At 35.5% G+C, this 24,617-nt stretch overlaps 1 protein-coding gene across 3 annotated transcripts in view; it reads left to right on the forward strand.

Annotated features, from left to right (window-relative positions):
• LOC115510275 (integrator complex subunit 6) overlaps nt 1-24,617 on the forward strand; it is an 88,440-nt gene that overhangs the window by 58,531 nt on the left and 5,292 nt on the right. For all 3 annotated transcript variants that reach the window (XM_030309943.2, XM_030309934.2, XM_030309954.1), the window contains 11 exons: nt 1,758-1,883; nt 3,290-3,444; nt 8,638-8,790; nt 8,931-9,063; nt 10,189-10,283; nt 12,426-12,536; nt 13,539-13,754; nt 17,417-17,543; nt 18,609-18,751; nt 18,955-19,186; nt 23,233-23,604. In XM_030309943.2, coding sequence (XP_030165803.1) covers nt 1,758-1,883; nt 3,290-3,444; nt 8,638-8,790; nt 8,931-9,063; nt 10,189-10,283; nt 12,426-12,536; nt 13,539-13,754; nt 17,417-17,543; nt 18,609-18,751; nt 18,955-19,186; nt 23,233-23,604 — 1,863 coding nt within the window. The remainder of the gene's footprint in view (nt 1-1,757; nt 1,884-3,289; nt 3,445-8,637; nt 8,791-8,930; nt 9,064-10,188; nt 10,284-12,425; nt 12,537-13,538; nt 13,755-17,416; nt 17,544-18,608; nt 18,752-18,954; nt 19,187-23,232; nt 23,605-24,617) is intronic.

A 24,617-nucleotide genomic window follows, 5' to 3' on the forward strand; every position in this document is an offset into this window, starting at 1 on the left:
CTTCTTAGGAATATGCTTAAATTTAATGAAATAAGATATTCAGCCTTTATATAATCTTCTAAATACTTTGTGTATTAAGATGATCAGCCTTTCTATATATTGCTTTATATATGTTTGACTCAAAAATATTTTAATCTGCCAATTCTTTCAAATAAGTGTGGTTCCATTTAGGCATTCTTTTTAAAATACTAATTTCAAATTAACATCATGATTTCCAGGGAAAAGAGTATACCCAGATTAAAGTTTCCAATAACCTGTAAGGGTTTGACTCTTGGCTCTACTGCTGTTATTAATTTGGATAAATTAACCTCTGTGCTTTAGTTTTCTCACTTATAAAATGAAGAAAGTAACCCATACAGTTGTGGTTAGGATTAAAAAAAATAATATGATAAAGTAAGTAGAATAGTGCCAGGCATGTAGACACTCAGTAATTGGTAGGTATTTTTATGATTACGACTATTATTATTGCATACAGGTAAGTTGTTTGTTATATGATACTTGTTTTTCTAAGTAGAGCTGACTCTGAGGATTTGAATCCTACTACTGCCTAATGTTTTCTTTTCTGAGTAGCCTTTCGCAAATCACATGTTAAGTATAAAGTGATATGAGTAATTTGATAGGTCAAATATAATCATATAACTGTATTTGGAAATAATTGATGGAATCAGAAAAAAGAGTAGGACTGTTTTCATAGTGAGCTTATTGCAGATAACATTGTAAGATGTTTGAAGGTTTTCAGCATTGGTTTGGATCAACACCTATGAGAGAAATATGATACAAGTTACATATGTAATCATAAATATTATAGTGGTCACTTAAAAGGTGAAATTAATTTTAATATCTTTTAAGTCAATAAATAAAAATATTTCAACATGAAAATGATATTTAAAAATTATTGAAATAGTTTACATTTTTCCTATTAACGTTACAAAATCAGGTGTATATTTTATGGTTAGTATACATCTAAATTTGGACTAGTCATATTTCAAGTTCTCAGTAGCCATATGTGGCTGATGATTACAGTATGGGATAACACAGCTCTAGATATATTTATTGAAAATCCCTGTTTAAGAGATCTTTTCACTAGTATTTTGTCTTAACCACTAGCATTTTAAATGCTTTGTACTAAAAATCCTATAGGTTAAAATATACAAAAGGGAAATTCATTGAAGATAGGTTAATTCCCAACTACGCAAACCAGATGAAATTCAGAAAAGCCCATGCTACCATCTATTTGTTAAAGTGCAAATGTTTAAAATATGCAATAATTTCCATCAGACCAATTAAATAATTATTGATTATCTGCCATGTGCTTAGCATTAATCTTAGTGATAATATTTTTGTTGAGCAGGAGTAAGATTTTGAAGGTTAGTTATGAGATGTTGTGTATGTGTATGAAAGATAAATAGGTAACAGTTGGGAGATAATTTTATAAATGCATTTTAAGTTATATCTTATATAATATGCATATATACTACATATATAAGTATATAATGCGATTTTTTTCATTGTTGTTTGTTCAGACCAAATTTCTATTTTCTGTATACCTATATTTAGAAGAAAAAGTTTACATACTCTCATAAAATGGAATTGTTGGTTGATTAAAAATAACTAGTTTTCTTCATTTTTCCATAAGATCATGAAATAAAGTCAGACTTTACCATTGAACTTTTGTTAATAGTATCAGAAACCTCACTATGGTTCTGTCTTGCTGAAGGTAGAAATTTCTGCAACTAACTTTATTCTTTTTATCTCAGGCCGTTCATACTCTGTATGTTCTCCAAGAATGCTTAATCAATGTCTGGAGTCCTTGGTACAGAAAGTGCAAAGTGGGGTGGTAATAAACTTTGAAAAAGCAGGACCAGATCCTTCCCCCGTAGAAGGTATTATTATACTTTTCTTATAGACATTCTAAATTTCATCATTGAACTAGAAGTGAAAAATTACCATGATTTGGCTTTAACATGGACAAGGTCAAATTGTTGAGATGACAAAATGGCTATTGGTAAAGAGGGAAAATTAAACAGGAAAGTCAAGGTGAACTGCTAGTGGTTCAGTAGCATCACTTTTTTATATTGATTGTTGATAGCCTGAAATTTTTATAGGAGTCGAAAACCTTATTAACCATTTGCAGATTAGCCACCTTATATTTCGTTTTTAGGAAAAAGTGTGCCACTTTGCTTCTCCCCAGCATATATGCTTCTCCTGTGTCCCATAATTCACAAGAGTGTTCAATCCTAGGTGTTTATTTCCTTAGCTGCATTTTGTAAGGATCAAACTGGTCAGAAACAAATAAATGGTTTGTGTGGTTACAAAAATGAGAAACTAGCCTTTGCCATTAAGCTGGACTCTATTAACTCTAGTTAAGCCCCACCTGACTTTATTTTAATATTCTGTTATCATGAACTATTTCTATTAGCTAGAGGGCATAAGGGGTTACACTAGAACCAATGGACAGCTTATATCTGGGACCCTCTATGTAGTATGGCATTGTTTAGAACAAGAATTAGAAAGTCATTAATGACACCTGGCAGAGATTGTCCACTACAGTGGGTAACTGGGAGAAGAGAAAAGTCATAAAGATAAAAAAAAAAATGGGTACTCTCAGAGGAGGATTATAGGGAAGGAGCAGAAGATGGTAAGATTATAGAAATTATGTCACTGTCTCTGGTTTAAACAAACAAGCTTTTTCTTTAATTGAATTCTTAGACATGGAATGTATTTTTGAGTTATTTTAATATTTGGCTTAGAGTTAGGCACCAAGTAAATGTTTATTGAACTGTTGAAGACAGTTGCTATTTTGCTAGAATAAGTTTAGATTAAAGGTAGGTGCTTTGTATCTGGATTTGCATATTAAATTTTTTTAGTTAAATAGGCTTTAGTTAAAATGATTTGAAAGAAATATTCATTTAGCAGTATTTACCTAGCATTTACTAAGCTAAGAATGATGATGAAGAGATTGGGTGTTTGCCCTTATCATCTGGTAGGGAAAACCTATCATTCATTAAACAAGTATTTACCATAAAGGAGGTTTTACATATTCTGACTCGGCAAGCAAAGGATACTGTGGGACCTCCTTTCAAATGTTGAACTCATAGTTGGAATTTGCAGAATTTACTCTCTAATGATTTTAATATAAATGTTAAGTAGTCATGATAGTAGAACCATTCAAGAAAAATGAGAAAACTCAGACATTTTCATTAAGCAACGTAACAGTGGATATAATTTAACTTTTTTGCTTTTTTCCTTATTGACATATGCTTTCTTTGTCTTCATTTCTTTGCTACAGATGGGCAGCCAGATATATCAAGGCCTTTTGGATCACAGCCCTGGCATAGCTGTCACAAACTCATATATGTGAGACCAAATCCTAAAACTGGGGTTCCTATAGGTCATTGGCCCGTTCCAGAATCTTTTTGGCCAGATCAGAATTCTCCAACACTAGTAAGTACCTGAGAGACTGTGACTTTGTAATAGTAACCATTTAACTGCTCTTTTTTTTTTTTTTTTTTTTTTTTTTAAGATTTTTCATTTTGAGAGAGAGAGAGAACACATGTGTGGCGGGGAGGGGGGGAGGGGGGAGGGGTGTGGCAGGCAGAGAGAGAAGGAGACTGAGAATCCCAAGCAGGCTCCGTGCTGTCAGCGCAGAACCAGATGTGGGGCTCGAACTCCTGAACTGTGAGATCATGACCTGAGCTGTAGTCAGATGCTTAACCCACTGAGCCACCCAGGTGCCGCTTAACTGCTTTTCATACTAGTTTTAAGAACTGCTATCAAAGGTGTGGCTAATCTATTGGAATTAGACAATGTTCAAAGTGCTATGGTAAGCTGTTACTTGATTTAGTACACTGTATTGTTATGAAGTAGTAGGAAAAAAAGGTGTCTGTTTTCTTTAGAATCTAATACTATGCTTATGTTTTTATGATTGGCATCTGGATGCAAAATCATAGATGGAACAAGAGTTTCTCTTTGATCTCTAAATATAATATAATGTGAGGGTTTGTCTCTAGGACACAATTTAGAATTTAAATGAAAGTTTAGAAAATAGTTCCAGTTGTTTGTTTGTAATCTTTTAGGACGTAGTCTTAGAAATTCATGTAGACTTTCATGGTTTTAGGTTATGTTCAGTGTTCTCATTCAGAAGTTTAAGGTAGAAATGACTTTCTAGTCTTGTTTACATGAATTATTTTTAGAAACAGTGGGGCTTCTTGAATGATCATTGTGAATTATCAGTATTCACTATATGGTTCTTATAGTGATAGGATAACCTTATGTAAATTAATATCTATTCGGTGTTGTTAATACATTGTTTTTTCAGATCAACATTTTTTTCTGGTATCTGAAGGTTTATAGGATACTGTGTGGGAGAACATGACAGTAGTTCTTTGCTATTACCCTTAGAAGATAGGAACTGTATTTCAAAGATCATGAAGCAGTTTGAACAATGTTTCATGCAGTTATCATATATGAATTAAACTGAACCCTTTCTGAAACCTTTATACTTCATTATTTTTATTTTAATTCTAGTTAACATACAGTGTTATATTAGTTTCAGGTGTGCAATATGGTGAGTCAGCACCTCCATACATCACCCTGTGCTCATCACAGTGCTCTGTTTAATCTCCATCACCTATTACACCCATCCCCTGCCGACCTCCCCTTGTAACCATCAGTAATTGAGAGTGCTTCTTGATTGGTCTCTTATTTTTTTCCTTTTGCTTCTGTGTTTTGTTTCTTAAGTTACACATGAGTGAAAGCATACGGTATTTTGTCTCCCTCTGATTTATTTTGCTTAGCATAATACTCTTTAATTCCATTCATGTTGTTGCAAATGGCAAGATTTCATTATTTTTATGGCTGAATAATATTCCATTGTATTTATATACCACATCTTCTTTATCCATTCATCTATCGATGGACACTTGGGCTGCTTCCATATTTTGGCTGTTGTTGATAATGGTGTTGCACTGGGGTGCATGTCTCCCTTCGAATCCATATTTTTGTGTCCTTAAGGTAAATACCTAGTAGTGCAATTGCTGGATTGTAGGGTAGTTCTAGTTTTCACTTTCGGAGGAACCTCCGTACTGTTTTCTACAGTGGCTGTACCAGTTTGCATTCCCACCAAGAGTGCACAAGTTGAAACCTTTATACTTTAAACCTATATCAACTCTTCAGGGTACTTTTTACTTTTACTCTATACAGGTCTATAAAGTGATATTTCCTTTATTTAGTAGGGATTTAATGAAGTAATACATGAAATTAAGGCTTTATAAATTTTAGTGAAGTATCTTCTTTATTCCTTTCCTTGTTCTGATTGAATTCATCATAGTTTTAAAATCTGGCCTTTATAGATAAACTCTTAATTTCTTTTGTCATTTTACTTTCCCTTTGGGTGTCCATTCAACTTTCATAGAACAGATACCGTGTTTGTGTCAAATATTGCCTTGTTGGTTATTCATTCTATTGTGTATATGTGTAGTACTTGTTAAGTCCTAATAGAAGGAAATCCAAAACCAGTGTCACAAGCATAATCTATTAATACTGCTCTAATGGCCTATTGCAAATTGTTAGAGGATTTTTAAGTGTGGGTAGGATTTCAGTTGGGGAGGAAACAATATGAGAAAAAGTATGGAAGTAAAAAAGAACAAGGTGTATTTAGAGGAATGAGAAATAGCAGAGTATAGGTGGGTCATACCATGTATGTGGGACATTGAGAATACTATTAAATAAACCAAAGTACTCACGACTTTAAATGCATGGTTAAGGAATTTGAGCTTTTCTCATTGGGGTTCACAGAATAAGTGAAGATGTTTTTAACGGAGTGATGCTGTAGGAAATTTAATCTGGTGGTTGTCATATGCAGCAATATTAGGAGATGAGTTGGAAAGAAAGCAGGTTATCTAGAGGGCTATTGCTATGATTCACGTAAGAAATGTTGAGAGTTTGAATTAAGATGATGGAAGAGAGAATCATAAAGAGACAATATTGGAAAGCACTGGCAAGATTTAGTACTGAAGGATATATTAGTGGGGAAATGAAATTTTTATAAATAATAGTATTCAAATAAGATGCAATGATACTGAAATTAAATGTGAGTTTTAGCAACTGGTTCTGAATTTTTATTTTTTGTTTTGTTTAAACAGATTTTTTTCATTTTTTTATTTTTATGTTTTGAAAGATACCTACCTTTTTTTTAGGTTCATTTATTTATTTTGAGAGAGAGGCAGTGGGGGCAGGAGAGGGCAGAAAGAGAAGGAGAGAGAGGGAGAGAGTCCCAAGCAGGCTCTGCATTGTCAGCACAGAGGCTAATTCGAGGCTCAAACCCACAAACTGTGAGATCATGCATGACATGAGCCGAAACCAAGAGTCTGACTGAGCTACCCAGGTGCCTCTAAGTAGATGTTTTTTAATGTTCATTTATTTATTTTGAGAGAGAGGGAGAGAATCCCAGGCAGACTCTGCACTGTCACTGCAGCCCAGAGTAGGACTGGAACTCACAAACGGTGAGATCACAACCAGAGCCAAAATCAAGGGTCTGTCACTTAACTGACCGAGCCACCCAGCCGCCCCTGGTTCTGAATTGAAATCATGGTTCCACGAGTTATTAGCTGTGAGTTTGGTCTGTTATCTTCTCTATGCCTCAATTTCCTGTCTGTTAAATGGAGATAATAGCTCCTATCTCATGGGATTGTTTTGGGGATTAAATGAAGTAATAAATGCAAAATTTTCTTTGTCACGTTCTGGAAGACACCCTCTCTCACCAACACACATTGTTGCTCTTGGATCTCAATATTTTAATCCAAAAAGATAAGTGAGTTTCATGGACTGATTCAGTAAGATATGTGTCAGTTACATGCAAGATACAGGAGCACAGTATGAGTAAAACGATGGTGCTTACCTCCTAAAACGATGGCATCTTACCATTCCATAGGAAGGTCAGACTTGTAACTGTAAACACAGTACACTACAGTGCTCTAACTGTGCTAGAGGCATGGAGCAGAGCCGAGAGGAGGTGATGCCTAAATGCCTGGTATGTCCTGGGGGTGTAGGGCAAGAAAGGGTGTCAGGGAGAAAATCTCTGAGACATTTTACTTGCCAGTTCAGACTTCAAGACTTAGTTTGTTTGCCAGTATGCAAGGAAGAAAATAATAAAGCTGCCAGGGATGACATGAAAGCAGGAGTGTGAAAAGATGATGATCTACTTGCGTAACTTGCAAGTCGTTTGGCATGGCTGGAGCGTGGGGTGTACACGGTGTGCGGTGGTTGAAGGCAGATGGGGACCGGATCATCAAGGCTTTTTGTATCTGATGTTTAGAGAAAAGAGTCTGGGTCCTATTTTTAGGTGATTAGCTTGCTACTTTTACCAAATAATTGCAGATAGGGAAATGACATGATCATATTTATATTTTGTGGCTATGGGATTGATTGGAGGGAGCTAATTAGGGCCATTAAAAATAAGTAGTTGTACTAGTCTAGTCTGAGAAATGATGATGGCATAAATTAGAATACTAAGAAATAAAAGATAAATTTCTAGAGAGTGAGAATTTAGTACTGACAGAGGGCAGTAACTAAATACTGAGCACCTGCCAAGTTGATGTGTTCTGCCTGGTGGTTTAGAATTTTCGGGATTTTATCTAGGCCTTTGTGATAGTTAAATATGGAGGATAAAGAGATGTTAAGGATAACCAACCCCTAGGTTTTTAGAACAGGTTTTGTAGCTTAGGGGAGAAGTAACAAATTGCATAATAATGTATTTGAGGGACTTCTGTCTAGTAGGCAGTTGGAACATAAGAGAGGTGAGAGAGATCTGGTCCCAACACGGTGGATTGGGAGCCACCAGGGCGTAGGTAGTAATGGAGTAATAAGAGTCTTTCATACTGTGAAATTTCAGGTTATTTCTTCAGAGCTTACATTTCCTTCAATTGGTGAGATTTTTAGGAAGGAGACTATTTGGCGGGCAGGGATTCTAACATGTCTTTTTTTTTCCTTTAAAGTATTTTGGTTTTTTGTACTTTTAGATCAGGTTCTCCAAAGTAGTGTGTATATACCACAGAGGTAACCAAATGGTCTACTGGAATAGGGAAGGAAAACATTAGAACTTCTTTTTATGTATATTTTTCTCCTAATTTTAATATTATTTTGGTATATATCTTATTACATACTTATACGTTAATTTACAGATAATTTATAAGTAAATGTGTATATGTCCTAATATATATTCAGCAATTTTTACTGACCACAAGGTCTGTTATCAGTTTGGAAGCTACCACTCCATACAAGAAATTAAATTGCTACAGTTGAGAACTTAGTAAGGTTTCTGTACTTCAGTTGTTTCCTAGATGTGACAATTTATGAGTACTCACTTATTCCAAAATTTTGCACTTCTGACAAATTTGATTTTACCACCTAAAAAGATTTTTATCCTATATATAAATGGTTTGTCTTTTTCTTGTATTATATAAAATTTAAGCATTACATTTTAAAGTATTTTCTTTCAGCTTTAATAGTGTAGTCAGTAGTAAATTAAACTAACCAGCAAAATTGAGGACTTGAATAAATTTTGATAGTGAGGGATATGGAAAATGAGTTTGTTCTGGTATTTTGTGTAAATAGTAATAGTAAGACTTTCCTCTCTAGCCACCTCGTACATCTCATCCTGTAGTGAAGTTTTCCTGTACAGACTGTGAACCGATGGTTATTGACAAATTGCCTTTTGACAAATATGAGTTGGAACCTTCGCCACTGACTCAGTTTATCCTGGAAAGGAAATCTCCTCAAACATGTTGGCAGGTGAGCTGAGCAACTACAGTGACCTAAAAATTGAAGTTGGATTTTTTTTTTTTTAAGTTAAAGTTAAATTGAATCAATGGTTTCAATAACATTCTGTAAAGGTTATTAAATGTGAAGTTTCAACCACTCCCTTTTAACAGGTATATGTGAGCAATAGTGCAAAATACAGCGAGCTCGGTCATCCCTTTGGTTACTTGAAAGCCAGTACAGCACTGAACTGTGTCAACTTATTTGTGATGCCTTACAATTACCCCGTCCTCTTGCCCCTTCTAGGTAAGTCACTCGTGTCCCATTCTCAGTGGCTCAGCATACATACTGATTTTCCTAAAAACAAAGATTGGGAACATGTCTTTGTAAGTTCTCATGTTTTGTGGAAATTAACGGAACTGTTGTTAATACTCTGAAATATCGAACCTATCTAAGGTTGTTTTATAGCAACCTGTGTATGTTTGTGGTAAATTAAAAGTCAGTGTCAAAACACCTTTGATTCTACAAACTGTTGAAGATACTGTGTTTTAAATTTTTAAGTATTCCAAGTTTTCTACAAGTTAGCTTTCTTACATAGTGAGAATTGGTAATAGAGGCTTTGTATTTGGTAAATAAGGATTTTTGTAGAAGCATATATTTATAGATCTGAATGTATTTTCTTTCTAAGAATTTATCTATAATTTTCATTTGGCACATGCTTGTCTATTTTTTTTAGAGAGAGAGAGTGTGCATGTGAGTGGGGGAGAGTGACAGAGGGGGACAGAGAGAAAGGAAGAGAATCTTAAGTAGGCTCCATACTCAGCACAGAACCTGATGTGGGACTTGATCCCAGGACCTTAGGATCATGACCTGAGCCAAAATTAAGAGTCGGACGCTCAACCGACTGAGCCATCCAGGCACATATTTTTTAAATGAATGAATGTGTTCCAATGATATAATAAAAGCCTAAAGTTAGTTTCTGGGGACCCTCTGGCTATAATGTTTGAGCAGTACTGTTGGAGAAGACTTCTATGTATGGAACCATTTCAGATTTAAATATTATCGTCAAAAAAAATTTATAGTCAAAATATTAGTAGGTATATTTTATTGAAAACATTGTGTATACTTTGTTTCTGTCCTCACATCTGTTTTATGTTGAGGTCTAGATAGTGTACAGATTTTCTTGTGTCTTATCTGATTCTACCTTTATTTCATGAAATATTAGATCATGATTAGCATCTTTTTGTTTTTAAAATGGTATTACTGCTCAATGGCAGAACCAAAATTTTGCCACTATTAATTTTGTTAAAAATTGATGTCTGATATGTTACTCTCTTACCAATAAGAAAGCAGTGTTTAAAAATGAAACATGCTTGACTTGATTTTTGTGTCTGAAAAAAATGATGATAGTTTGTTCACATTCATTTATAGATGATTTGTTTAAAGTACATAAAGCAAAACCAACATTGAAGTGGAGACAGTCATTTGAAAGTTATTTGAAGACAATGCCTCCCTACTATCTTGGGGTAAGAATGTGATTGTTAAAAATAGAACTTGTTACAAAATTTTACATTATGCTTCTAGTTTACTTGTATTTACTGCTGTTATAGAATATATAGAATATATAAATGTCATGAAAATTGAGTGTACAAATGACCGATAAAGATGTAATGGGAAAGAAAGATTTCAGTGATTTGTGGAATAATGATGATGGCAATGATAATGACGATGAGAACATGTATATAATGCTTACCTTAGGCCTGATATTATGCTAAGTATTTTACCTCATTTAGTTTATATGGTAATCCTTCAAGGTAGAGATCATCATTCCTATTTCATAGATGAGGAAACTAAGGTATTAAAAGATTAAGTAATTTGTCCAAGGCTACTTGTGTGGGAGACTGGAATTTACTCCCAGGCAGCCTGGCTTTTAGAATAGCTCCAATTGTTGTACTGCCTTGTTAAATTGCAGTTTTATAATTATTATTCCTTAAGGGTGCAGAATAGTTTTGTTGCATTATTCCCCAAATCTCTAAAAACATGTTTTTAGGTAGATAAGTATATATTCTTATAGACTCCTATTTTTAGAACCACGAGATTGTGATTACAGTTCACCCTTGAACAACACAGGTTTGAAGAGGATAGGTCCACTTATATGTGGATTATTTTCAATAAATATAGTGGAAAAATTTTTTTAGATATGTGGCAATTTGAAAAACTCTCAGATGAATCGTATAGCCTGAAAATATAAAAAAAAAATCAAGATAAACCTCAGAGTTACTGTAAGAATACAGTCTATAATACATATTGCACAGAAAATTTGTGTGAATTGATTATGTTATTAGTAAGGCTTCTGGTCAATAGCAGGCTATTAGTTAACTTTTTGGGGAGTCAAAGTTATCTGCGGATTTTTTATTGTGCGGGGGTTGGCACTCCTAACCCCGATGTTGCTCAGTGGCCACCTGTACTTAACAACCTAGTGTATCACAGTAGATAAGACCGTAATGCATATATTATTAAATATATTATTTGCTTTTTGAAAAAGTAACCTCTTACTAAAAAGACCAATGCTAAAAGCACTTTTAAACATTACTTTTACCTTTAAAAATGGAGGAATAGTATAGCATTTGACTATAATCCTTCTAAATGGTCTCTACTAAGAGCATTAGTGTCTTGAGCTTTGAAAATCATATTTTAGAGTTGTAAGAGATAAGTTGTGTGTCTAGCACATAGCGCCTGCCATGTAAGAGAGTAAAAAGAAAGACGCACTGAATATGAACTGTTAGGTCTGTTGACTTACTTTCGTTTTCCTAGCAACCTGGGGAATTCAGGCAAAGCTACATGGATTTGAGATGTCAGAGCTGGATTTGATTCCAGTTTGACACCAGTGCATATACACTTTCTGGTGTCAGTGAATGGCTGTCATCCTTTTTTGACTGTATCCCGCTCAAATATACTGGTGATTTTTTTCGTTGCACAAGTGGTTTCGACTGGGCTCTCCTTACAATTGAAAAGTATTACACTATACATAGCAAATATTAAACTGGCTTTTCCTTCTTATTTTTCCCTCTGAGCTTGTTTTGATTTTTCAGTTCAGCTAATAGTAACAGTAGTAATGATTAGCACTTACTGAATGCCTCCTGTGTACCAGATGCTTTTATATGTGCTTTACGTGTATAGTTCATTTAATCCCATGGCAACCCTATGAAGTAGAGACTATTGTTGTTATACAAAAGAAAAACTTTAGACACAGAGAGGTGATATATAACTTGGTCCAGGGTCACAAAGCTAGTGAATGGTTGAGCCACAACCCACTCAGTTACCCAAAGTAGAAATCTTCCATTTTTCTTGACTTCTTTTCACTTACTACTTAATTTCTATCAAATTTACCTCTGTGATCTGTATCTTCCCCATTTCTTCCAAACTTAGTATCTCCGATGATACTAAGGAGTCCGGGAGTTTACCCTTTCTTGCCCGTGTGTTGGTAAAATATAGCCTCTAGTCCTTTTTAAGGCAAACATTTCACTGAAATACAAATATGATCATGTTACTCTCTTATTGAAGAAAAGAAGAAAGTCTTTCTTGGAAAATCTTCAAAACTGACAATACATGTAGCCATAAGTTTTTGACAAGTTTAGGATTGAGTGATATTTTCTTTTTTCCTATAGCCTTTGAAGAAAGCTGTTAGAATGATGGGAGCACCTAACCTAATAGCAGACAGTATGGAATATGGACTTAGTTACAGTGTCATTTCATACCTCAAAAAATTGAGTCAACAGGTAATGTTAAGAAATAGAACCATTAAGTATTTTGAATGGTTTTCAATGCAAATGTTAGTTCTCCTGGTTCTGATGGAATTACGTTACATGAATACATTACATGTTTTAAAACCACATATATATTAACATAATTCAGTCTCAAGTACGTGGTATGCTGTTTTGGAATGTTAATTTCAAATAATAATTCCTAGTTTATGAAAGTGGCCTCATTAGTGTCCTAGAAATTCTGTGAACATTCGTTATGTTTTCTTTTGAGAAATGTATGTTAGAAAGTTGCTTTTCTTAAAAATCAGTTTCTTTTGCTTTATGTTTTAAAACCTGTAGTTTTTTTCTTTCAAAATGGGACTTTCTTTTGAAATATTTGTTGAAAACGCTGATTTTGTCATTTGGGGCATATCACAGTAATAGATTCTTTGGTAGTCAAGCAGTATGCAGTTAGACTGCCAAGATACTACTACTGTATAGAATACATTATTTTTCCGGTACTTTTGCCATTGCTACTTTAACTGCTAATCGAGATGTAGGTTGGAAAGAGTCAAAATATTGCTACTTGTTGTCAGTGAAAAACTACATCACTTTTCGTTATACCTGTGAAGATTTAATTATGTGCTAATAATAGTGTCTTTAAGTAAATATTGATGAGATTTTTTCCCTAATTTTATATCACCTCTGATTTAGAAATACATATTTTCATTTAGGATGCACTTAAACATCTCATGATTTAAGTGTAGTGGCTATTAGTAAATAAAATAAAATTGAAATTGTTTTTGTTTGCCCTGCTCCAGAAGGTTATTATAGTGATTTAAAACTGTAAGACATTATTATTTAAGCTATATTTAGTTTACCAAGAACTTGACATAAACTGTGCTACTTGAGGTTTTAACTTCTTACATACTTTTAAAATATAAATATGTATTTAATTTATAGAAGACCAAAACTATTAGTGCTTAATTTATTAATTTAGATTATATCGAGACCAACTCTTATTTATTTTTACTTTAGGCCAAAATAGAATCTGATCGAGTCATCGGATCTGTAGGCAAAAAAGTAGTACAGGAAACTGGAATTAAAGTCCGAAGCCGATCACATGGTTTATCAATGGCTTATAGGAAAGATTTTCAACAGTTGCTCCAGGGAATTTCAGAGGATGTTCCTCACAGACTGCTAGACCTTAATATGAAAGAATACACTGGGTTCCAGGTTGCTTTGCTCAATAAGGTAATAGTTCTATGAATTTAATACTGCTCTGGATATATTCTGTTGTATTGTTGAATAAATCAAATTTTCTATTAGCTGATAATTTAGTTTGTCCAAACTTTAGGAATACTTCTATACCTTTGTAGACTAATGATCATTAATACTATCATTGAATGAGTGAATTTTAGAATTAAAAAATTATACATGCCAAATTGATGAATAGATCAGTAAGCCAACCCATTCACTTATTTGTTAAATTCTTTAAATTTTTTTTTTTTAATTTTAGAGAGAGAGAACAGGGGAGAGAGGCAGAGAGAGAGAGAGAGAGAGAGACAGAGAGACACATCTTAAGTAGGCTTCATACTCAGCACAGAGTTGGATGCAGGGCTCAATCCCACCACCTTAGAGTCGTGACCTGAGTTGAAATTAAGAGCTGGATGCTCAACTGACTGAGCCACCCAGGTGTCCCCATTTATTTTATAGATGAGAAAACAGATGGGGCATCTAGCTGGCTCAGACGGTAGAACATTTGACTCTTGTCTTGGTCATGAGTTTGAGCCCCATGTTGGATGTAAAGATTACTTAAAAAAAAGAAGGAAAGAATACAGAGGCTTAAAGATTGCCTAAAGTTACATAACTAGTGGGAGAGTTCACTGTAGTTTGGTACTTAAACTGATGACCTTGGGTGCATAGCATGATTTTAAAATACTTTATGAATATTCATTATTATAAACATCCTCATCCCAGGGATGCCTGGGTGGCTCAGTAGTCAGTGAAGTGCCCAACTCTTGATCTCCGCTCAGGTCTTGATCTCAAGGTCATGAGTTGAAGCCCCACACTGGGCTCCATGCTGGGCGTGGGGCCTACTTTAAAAAAAAATTCTTCATCTCAGTAGCCTTTTTTTGTAGAAACAGACATGCCAATCTAAAATGTATATGGAAAGTTAAAGGTCCTAGAATAGGTAAAAAAATTTGGAAAAAAATAATAAAGTTAGAAGACTTACACTATCTATTTTGAAGCTTACTGTAAAGTTGTAATGATCATCAACATGTTCTGTTGTTGACATAAGGATAAACATATAGAGCAGTAGGACAGAAGAGAGTCTAGAAGTAGGCCCTCACACGTATAATCCGTTAATTTCTAACAGAGGTGCCAGAATAACTCAGTGGGTAAGAAGACAATCTCTTCAGACATAGTGCTGGGCTCATGTGGAATTTAAGAAGCAAAACAGATGAACATAGGGGAAGGGAAGGCAAATAAGATAAAAACAGAGAGGGCAAACCACAAGAGACTCTTAAATACAGAGAATAAACTGAGGGTTGCTGGAGGGGAGGTGGGTGGGTGGACACACTAAATGAGTGATGGGCGTTAAGGACCGCACTTGTTGAGACGAGCACTTGGTGTTACATGTAAGTGATGAATCACTGAATTCTCGTCAAACCAGTACTACACTATATGTTAACTAACATGAGTCTGAATAAAATAAAGTAAAAACAAAATGAACAAAAAAAAGAAATAGTGCTGGATCAATTGGATACCCATATTCAAAATAATAAACTTGACCCTTACATTACCAGTGCTCATGTCTTAAATGTAAAAACTAAAACTATAAACTTCTGGAAGAAAACAGGAGAAAGTCTTCATGACATTGGGTTCAGGGGTCATTGATGATTTCTAAAATTTAACACAAAAGGTACATACATAAAAAACTTGATAAATTGAACTTCATTAAAATTTAAACTTTTACACTTGAGATATCACCTCACGCCAGTCAGAGTGGCTGAAATGAACAAATCAGGAGACTAGATGCTGGAGAGAATGTGGAGAAACGGGAACCTTCTTGCACTGTTGGTAGGAATGCAAACTGGTGCAGCTACTCTGGAAAACAGTGTGGAGGTTCCTCAAAAAATTAAAAATAGATCTACCCTATGATCCAGCAATAGCACTGCTAGGAATTTGCCCAAGGGATACAGGAGTGCTGATGCATAGGGGCACTTGTACCCCAGTGTTTATAGCAGCACTTGCAACAATAGCCAAATTATGGAAAGAGCCTAAATATCCATCAACTGATGAGTGGATAAAGAAACTGTGGTTTATATATTCAATGGAATACTACTTGGCAGTGAGAAAGAATGAAATATGGCCCTATGTAGCAACGAGGATGGAACTGGAGAGTGTGATGCTAAGTGAAATAAGTCATACAGAGAAAGACAGATACCATATGTTTTCACTCTTATGTGGATCCTGAGAAACTTAACAGGATACCATGGGGGAGGAGAAGGGAAAAAAAAATTAGGGAGGAAGGCAAACCATAAGAGACTCTTAAAAACTGAGAATAAACTGAGGGTTGATGGGGGGTGGAAGGGAGGGGAAAGTGGGTGATGGGCATTGAGGATGGCACCTGTTGGGATGAGCACTGGGTGTTGTATGGAAACCAGTTTGACAATAAATTTCATATTAAAAAAAATCAGCCATAGACCATATGTAAATGAATGGATGTGACTGGGTTCCAATAAAACTTTATTTACAAAAAATAATAATAATAAAAAAATCAAAAAACAATTTAAACTTTTGTCTATAAAAGAAACTTGGTAAAATGAACAGGCAAACTACAGCCTGGGAGAAAAGTATGTACAGAATAAAGAATATGTATCAAAATACATGAAGAACTCCTACAACTCAATATAAAAAAACAAATATCTAATTAAAAATTGGCAAAAATCTGAGCAGATACTCCACCAAATAAGATATACAGATTGAACATGATGTAAAAAGATGCTGTACCTTAATGGTCATTAGGGAAATGCAAAATAAAACTACAATGAGATCCCACTTCCCATCCACTACACTGGCTATACTTGTTATATAATTAGCAGTTCTTCTTGTAGGTATCTACATGAGAGCAATGAAGATGTAGGTCCATATAAAGGCTTTATATGCAAATGTTCATAGTAGCATTATTCATAATAGCCAAAAACTATAAAGAAAACTGTTCATCAAATGGAAAGTGGATAAAGATATGCTATATCCATAGAATGGAATACTAGTCTGGAGTAAAAAAGAACAGACTAGTGATACATGAACAATGTGACTGAATCTCAAAATATCATCCTTAGTGAAAAAAAGCTAGATAGAAAAGATTTGATATAGCAAAATTCCGTTTATAAAATGGAATGTAGGGAGACAGAAAGCAGATCGGTGGTTGCCTGGGGATAGGAAAAGGGATGGACTACAATGGGCACGAAGAACTTTTGTGGGATGATGGAAGTATTGTTAAACCAGATTGTGGTGATGGTTTCACAACTGTAAATTTACTGACACTCATCAAACTGTATACCTAAAATGGGTGATTTTATGGTATGTAAATCAAAGCTCTTTTTCTTTAAATTTTCAGTCTTTAAAATTTGGAAATTTGTTTTATAAGATACTTACTTTCCTTAGGCAGAATATATAATAAAATCTTGAAGAGATGTGAATTTGAGTTATTTGGTAAGTTCACTACCAATTTTTATCCTCTGGTTCCCAAAACAGTATATTAAGATTGCATCATAATTCTTTATTCTATTTTTAAAGCTAATTAGACTTGTATATCTTATTTCCAAACCTTTACTGCAGGCTAGAGATTTTAGTCTCTTATAATTCTATATTTGAAAATAAATTTGCCTTTGAATGTTTTTCAATAGGATTTGAAGCCACAGACATTTAGGAACGCGTATGACATACCAAGGCGGAATCTTTTGGATCACTTAACAAGAATGAGATCTAATCTTTTGAAGAGCACCCGCAGATTTCTTAAAGGACAGGATGAAGGTTGGATCATAGTTTCAATAATGGTGTTTCTTTTGTGAATTTCTTTATACTGAAAAAACATAGTATAGTAGTGTAGCTTTTAAAGCATTGTAGTATCTCATTTTCTTTGTAAATTCAAACAAATGAAGTAAAAACTGAGTCATCACTCAGTCTCAGAATTTCTTTCTACCATCACTGTTTCCCCCAAATTTTATTCCCCAGAGGTGACACCCTTTGTTAGCAGCTTAGTATCTTTTTTGGCTTTGTTCGTGCATTCACACACACAGGTCCACACATGCACAATCATTTTCATGTGATACACAATACTAGCATCTGGTGGTTTAACTTGGATGGTGAATACATGTCCTGTTCCTTCAGTTATACCCATGGCACTGACCACAGATCAAGTCAGATGAGAATTTAACTCTTTGCCATCTCTGACGTAAGCATTCCAGCTATACCTTTATTTACGTATTTGTTTAAATGTTTATTTATTTATTTTGAGACCGAGAGAGTGCAAGCGTACTTTGGGGAGGGGAGTGGGTGGGGAGAGAATCCCAGGCAAGCTCCACATTCAGCGCGGAGTCTGACACGGGGCTCCATCTCACGACTGTGAGATCATGACCTGCGCCGAAATCAAGAGTTGGACGCTTAACCAACTAAGCCATCTGGGGACCCCTCCCACCATAGCTTTATATAAAAAGGGTTATCTATATGTGATATGTCTTTTCTATAAATTCTGCTATAATTAAATTCTGCTTATTTGGAATATAATAGAAGAGACATTCCTTTTCATGGTAATGTTAACACATATTTGCTTATTCTATACACTCAAATTAACTGCAATATTTTTGTTTTATTTAGAAGGTAAAATCAGTTCTTTTAAATTTTATTTTAAAAATCTCAAAGACTTCATTTATGTCACAATATTTATGACGACAAACCAATTTTGCATATATGGGAAGGGAAGACTGCCTAGGATAACCCCAGATAGCATTCAAATATAAGAAGGTATTATTTGGTAATTAAACAGAGTATCATTTCAGTGAGGTTAACTTTTGTTATTGCTCTGTTCTGTTTGAAAAGATCAAGTGCACAGTGTTCCTATAGCACAAATGGGGAATTACCAGGAATACCTCAAGCAAGTACCTTCTCCATTAAGAGAACTTGATCCTGATCAGCCTCGAAGGTTGCATACATTTGGCAACCCATTTAAGCTAGATAAAAAGGTAAGCTTGAAACGTTCCATTGTATAACTTATTTGTGGATTTAACAGTTCTAATTTCACTAAAGTAAGCTGAAGCTGTTTTGTTGGTAGACTAATAAATGTTAACATAGTTATAATCTAGTTGCTTTAATGGGAACTGGAATTAGTTGTGCCATTTAAAAACTGTATGTAAATCTAGGGAAATTATATTCTCTTTTGTTACAGGGTATGATGATAGATGAAGCAGATGAATTTGTGGCTGGACCTCAAAATAAACATAAACGACCCGGAGAACCAAATATGCAAGGGATCCCTAAAAGACGTCGCTGTATGTCTCCACTGCTGAGAGGCAGACAACAGAATCCAGTTGTGAACAATCATATTGGAGGAAAAGGACCACCTGTACCTATGACTCAAGCACAGCCAGATCTTATTAAACCCCTTCCTCTTCATAAAAGTAAGAGTTTTTTAAAAATAAACATTATTTGCTGCTGTTTGTTTTTTGTGTGGGGAAGAGATTTTTGTAATAAAATATAGAAAAAATTGATAAAGTCTAAGAGTGTCTAGAGAAGATAATTGTTTATTCTAAATTAGCGTGTAATCACAGTCCTTTTAGTGAACATTTGGACATTTCATGTATTTATTATGCTCTATTATAGCTGTCATGATCTAAATATCATTTATAAGCCTTAAGTATTTCAAAATAACAGGTATAGGGATGTTCTCAATACCCATAGAAAGGTGGTTTTCAATTACAGGTAACTTCAACAACTAATTATTAAATACATATGCTATGGTAAACAGTGCTAGGCATTGAGGTATCAAGTGAACGAGACAATAGTGATCTCTGCCCCCATTTAGAATGAGGAAAGACAGTCATTGAACATTTCATTAGAAGTGTGGTGAATGTTCAGAAGGGAAGTCAGGTATGTTTTGGAAGCATGTGGCAAGAGGATTTTAGTCTGTGGGGTCAAGGCACTTTATTGAGGAAGTTACGTTTAAGCCAACATTGGAAGGATGAATGGGAGTTGTTTCACTAAAGCTGTGCATTCAGGAGTCTTGCTAAGCAGTCTGCTGCATACTATGTGTATAGTAGTAGTATAAGAAGAGTCTGTGCAAACGTATACAGTAAAGAGAAGCAGTTAAGGGGCTGAAAGAACTCTAGTATAGCAAAGGTGTTGGGGGTGAGGCAAGATGAGAGATGAAAGATAGGTTGAGGCCAGATCACGGAGGGCCTTGGAGGCCATTGTAAAGATTCCAGACTTTAAGGACAATGAGAATCTTTGAAAGGTTTGAGAAGCTAGTGACCTCATCCGGTTAGCATTTTATAAAGACCAGGCTGACTGTCCTGTGCAGAGTACTGTTAGGGAAGAACAAGAATGGATGTAGGGGAACTCTTAGTAAATTAATGGAATCATTAATTATAGGTAGTGATCATTTGTGGCTTATAACTGGAGAGAACCAAATATTATATAACTCCTGAAGGGTTTATATAGTATCACTTCTGAAATACTCTTGCCAAAAACCAAAAAAGAAAGAAATCGAACCTTAACCTGATCAAGCCTCTAGATCTAACTACCAATTTATAGGAAATACAAGGATAGGAAAACATATTAAATGACAAAATAGGGAGACAATTAGCATAATCCAGATGGTGGGACACTGTAAGACAAAGAATATGGGATATGTGTATCTCCAGAAAAAATGCATAGAAAAAAAGAGAAGTACAGAAGGATTTTATAGATTAAAAGGTAGTTAAACGACCTATAAACCAATGACAGTGTGCAGGCGTGATTTGAACCCTGAATCAAACAAAATCAAACTTCCCTCCACAGACAGAAAATATATAAAGTAATTAGAGATTGTGAACACTGATAGGATATTTGATGTCATTAAGTTATTATTAGATGCACAGAAAGCAGTTAAGGAACCCAGGGAAGAGCTAATGACCTGCTAGTGGAGTTGTGAGAAGAACATGTATTTGAGAAATACTTGGACACATCAGTAAAGACTTGATGACAACTGGCTGGATGTTGGAGTCAGGGCAAGAGAGGAGTTGAGAGATGCTTGGTAGGTGAGGGTAACGGGGTGGAGTAGAAGAGCAGATGATGAGTGATTTTAGAGGTGCCTATTAAGTTAGCCACATGGAGATCCTAAGGTAGAAGATGGATATTTTAGTTTAGAACTGAAGAAGAGACTGGGATAAAGAGGGAGGTGCAGGAGGCAGTCTTAGCCCCAATTGAAGTGAATTAAATCACACCAAAGAAAACAATGAGAAGAAAAAGCCTAGAACAGAACTTTGAAAGTACTAAAGTTAAGGAGAGAAATGAGTTTCAGGAAAGATTGAGAAAGAAGAATCCAAGAAATAGGAGATGAGAAGAATTTGGTGTTGTGAGAGCTAAAGGGAAAGGGAATTGAGTGGTTGGTGGTTTCAAATGCTTCTTAAACAGGTCAGTCAAAAGGATTAGAAAAGTTCTATTGGTCTTTGGCTCCCTTAGCAAGAGCAGTTTTGCTCCCACAAAATCACTGGGAAGGCAGACAGGAGTGGTCCAGAGCCCAGAAGAAAGAATGCTACTTCCAGTGAAGCAGAAAGGGTATGGGCACAAGTTGAACAGTGGCAAGTAGAGGAAGTTCCTGTTTCACAGCTCTGCTTTCCTTTCCTCTGTGAAGTGAGAGGTGATGTATGCTCCTGAGTGGGAGGCAGGGATTGGGAAAGTCCGAGATGTTAAGAGAGCGGAGAAGGTTAGAATGATCTTTTGTGGGAGAGGGAGGAAATGTTGTAATAAGATTGCTGGGTCCTGTTTCTCCACTAGTGCTCATCATTCCAAATGCACATCTAGAGCAAGCAGATAGAGTCGGCAGATTTGGGGTTTTGCCTGGCAGGGAGGACAATAGAATGAGAGAATTGAGGACATTGGTAAAAAGTAATGCATATGGGATATAAGTTGGATAGACAAGAAAGAGGAATCTAGAAGGTAGGATCTGCTCATTGGGAGGGAGAAAGTGGAGGAAATGCTGAAGTAAGAGTCTGGCTGAGTTACAGAGCCAACAGCAGGAGTCCTGCAAAGATAAGGGTTATGCTCCTCTGCCCGTGAATTTGTGTTTGATTTGAGAGCCAAACACGGTGAGACATTAAAGAATTGAGGCCATGTTCTTGGCAGGTGATCTGCTTAGACACTGAAGTCCCATACAACAGTAATTCTTAAACTTTAATGTGTCATTGCATCACCAGGGGATCTAGTTAAACTGCAGATTCTGAATTCATTGTTTAGGGCAGGGCTCAAGGTGAACATTTCTAGCCAGCTTTCTGATGGTGCTAACACTGCTTGTATTAGACCACATTTTGAGTAGTAATGATCTAGGATAATGCCCAAGGGACATCAGGGTGGGAGGAAGACTGCGAGCCAGGTATGACCAGAGAGGTGAGCCTTAGAGATCAATAAAGACAGTGATAGGAGAGAGAGGATGAGTGTAGTGGCCTCTACTTTCTCCCTCCCATTTATCAGAGCAAGAGTGTTATACGAGTGCAGGGAGAAAGTAACTTGAAGTGGCACTGGAAGGTGAAGGAATCGGTGACTGTACCTCCTTATTTTAAGTCCATGGGGAGTGTTTGAGAGAAAGCAGATTCTAACTCCAAGTATGAAAAGAAGAGCAGTTTCTTTGTCAGAGAGCTGCGTTTCAGTTAAAGCGGGAGTCGTTACAGAGAATACTTAGGAAAATTTGCAAATCATGGACGGGGATTTAGGAGGGAGTCAGAAGTTTGAGGGCTTTTTGTGGGCATGAGTTTACCTTTGGACGATAAATGAGGGAAGTAGAGATGACTTCAGCGGGTGTCCTGGAGGTTTGGTGAGCAGTCAGGGAACTTACAATTCAGCTGCTTTCTGTGGGGGGCAAGTGTTTGCAAGCTTTTTTAAGTCCAGTAATCTGATGAACTGCAGTGGGCACCAGGCTGTGGGCACTGTTCTGCGTTGCTCAACTAAAGACTGGATGAGTGGTTATAAGAAAAGAGTGTACTGTAAAGTGACCTGTCTGACAGTGGGTTCCCAGCAGAATATTGAACACTTTGGACTTCCTGTGTTTACTTTTGCCTCTAAATGATAGTAGACTGTATAAGGCAGAGGTAAGTTGGAATGAGTTAGGACTCTCTAAGGAAAGGGTAACCCTGATAATCTTGGTCATATATGTTCCCCTAAAGCATTAGAAATTTGCTTGTTCAATAAAATTGCCATAGAATAAAGCAGAGAACTAAAAGTTGTGTGAAATTGGCTTTTATTTTTTTTCCTAAGGGCAAAAATTTTAAAGATTTTGTAAATAGTGTAAATGTTTCACATTGAAACCCACCATCTCTTTGGCAAATCTTAAGAACCATATCATATTATTTGTTAATTTGCATCCATCAAGGAGATTAGTTGTGATTTGCTGTAATATTATTTGCAGCTTTTTTCTTACTGTGTGCTTTGAAGTTGGCTCATGTCAATTTTTTCTTCTTATCTTTGTTTTTAGTTTCGGAAGCCACTAATGATTCGACAATAGATGATGTGGTTGAAAATCATGTTGCAGACCAACTTTCATCAGATATTACACCAAATGCTATGGATACTGAATTTTCAACTTCTTCTCCAGCCAGTTTACTGGAACGACCAACCAATCATACAGAGGCGCTTGGTCATGACCATTTAGGAACTAATGACCTCACTGTTGGTGGATATTTAGAAAATCACGAGGAGCCAAGAGATAAAGAACAATGTCCTGAAGAGAATATACCAGCATCTTCACTCAACAAAGGAAAGAAATTGATGCATTGCAGAAGCCATGAAGAGGTCAACACTGAACTAAAAGCACAAATAATGAAAGAGATCCGAAAGCCAGGAAGAAGTATGTATAATTAGAGGCAAACCCCATATTTGATATCTGTGTGGGCCCAAAAAAAAAAAAAAAAAAAATTTTAGAAGCATATACCTGATTCTAGATCAGTTTTGAACAACATTTGAGCTATGTAAGATTTGATCTTTATTCAGCCTACAAACACTAAATGTCTGTTATATCCAAAGTAGTATGGTGTAGATATGGTAAGCAGGAGGGACTGAGAGCAGAGCTTGAAGAACACACAGACAAATTACACATAGTTCCTACTATGACAGGAACCCGTAGTCTTGAGTATTCTTCTAAACAGCAACTGGAATTTAATGTAGCAGCAAACCCCCAAAAGTGTAGCGAATATTAAATAGTTTCATCTCTGTAGAGTTCCTGACATAGTGTCTACCACTGTGTTTAAGGGTTAAACTATGATGGTGAGCAGGGGTGTGTTTAGGCCAAAACCCTAAAGTTATAAAAGCAATCTATGAAATGAATATAAAAGAACTTTGGCATAAAATTTCAGTATTATGACATCCATTCAAAGATGTTGACAGATTGACGGACCATGTGCTTTAATGGAACACCCATGGGTGGTTCAAAAGTGGGTAAGACAGCCCTTGCCATTTAGGAGTTTATAGTCCTTGGCAGAATTTTAGGTGAAAACTTGAAACTGAACTAGCACTCTTAATCATTTTTTCTGTCTCCATATGCCCCTCCCCATCTTGTTAACTGGAGTTGAGAATTTAAATTATAAGTATGCAATTTTATAAAGGCTACTTGCTTCTGCTTTTTCAGTGGCCAGTACCAAAAGCTAGTCACGTACTTTCTAAGCTTTATGTTTGATATCTTAATGGGAACTTTTACCAAAACTTCTGTGTTTACCAAGTTATTTTATCTTGATTGATATATGATGAAATATGTGTATTAATGAGTGGTAGAATATTTTGGTTTGGTTTAGCATATCTTGATACCGTAAACTGCAGTAGAAAAATATTGAATAAGAGTGCATAGAAAAGCCACTAATTTTTTTC

Source organism: Lynx canadensis, chromosome A1 (assembly GCF_007474595.2).
Source record: "Lynx canadensis isolate LIC74 chromosome A1, mLynCan4.pri.v2, whole genome shotgun sequence".
Taxonomy (NCBI): Eukaryota; Metazoa; Chordata; class Mammalia; order Carnivora; family Felidae; genus Lynx; species Lynx canadensis.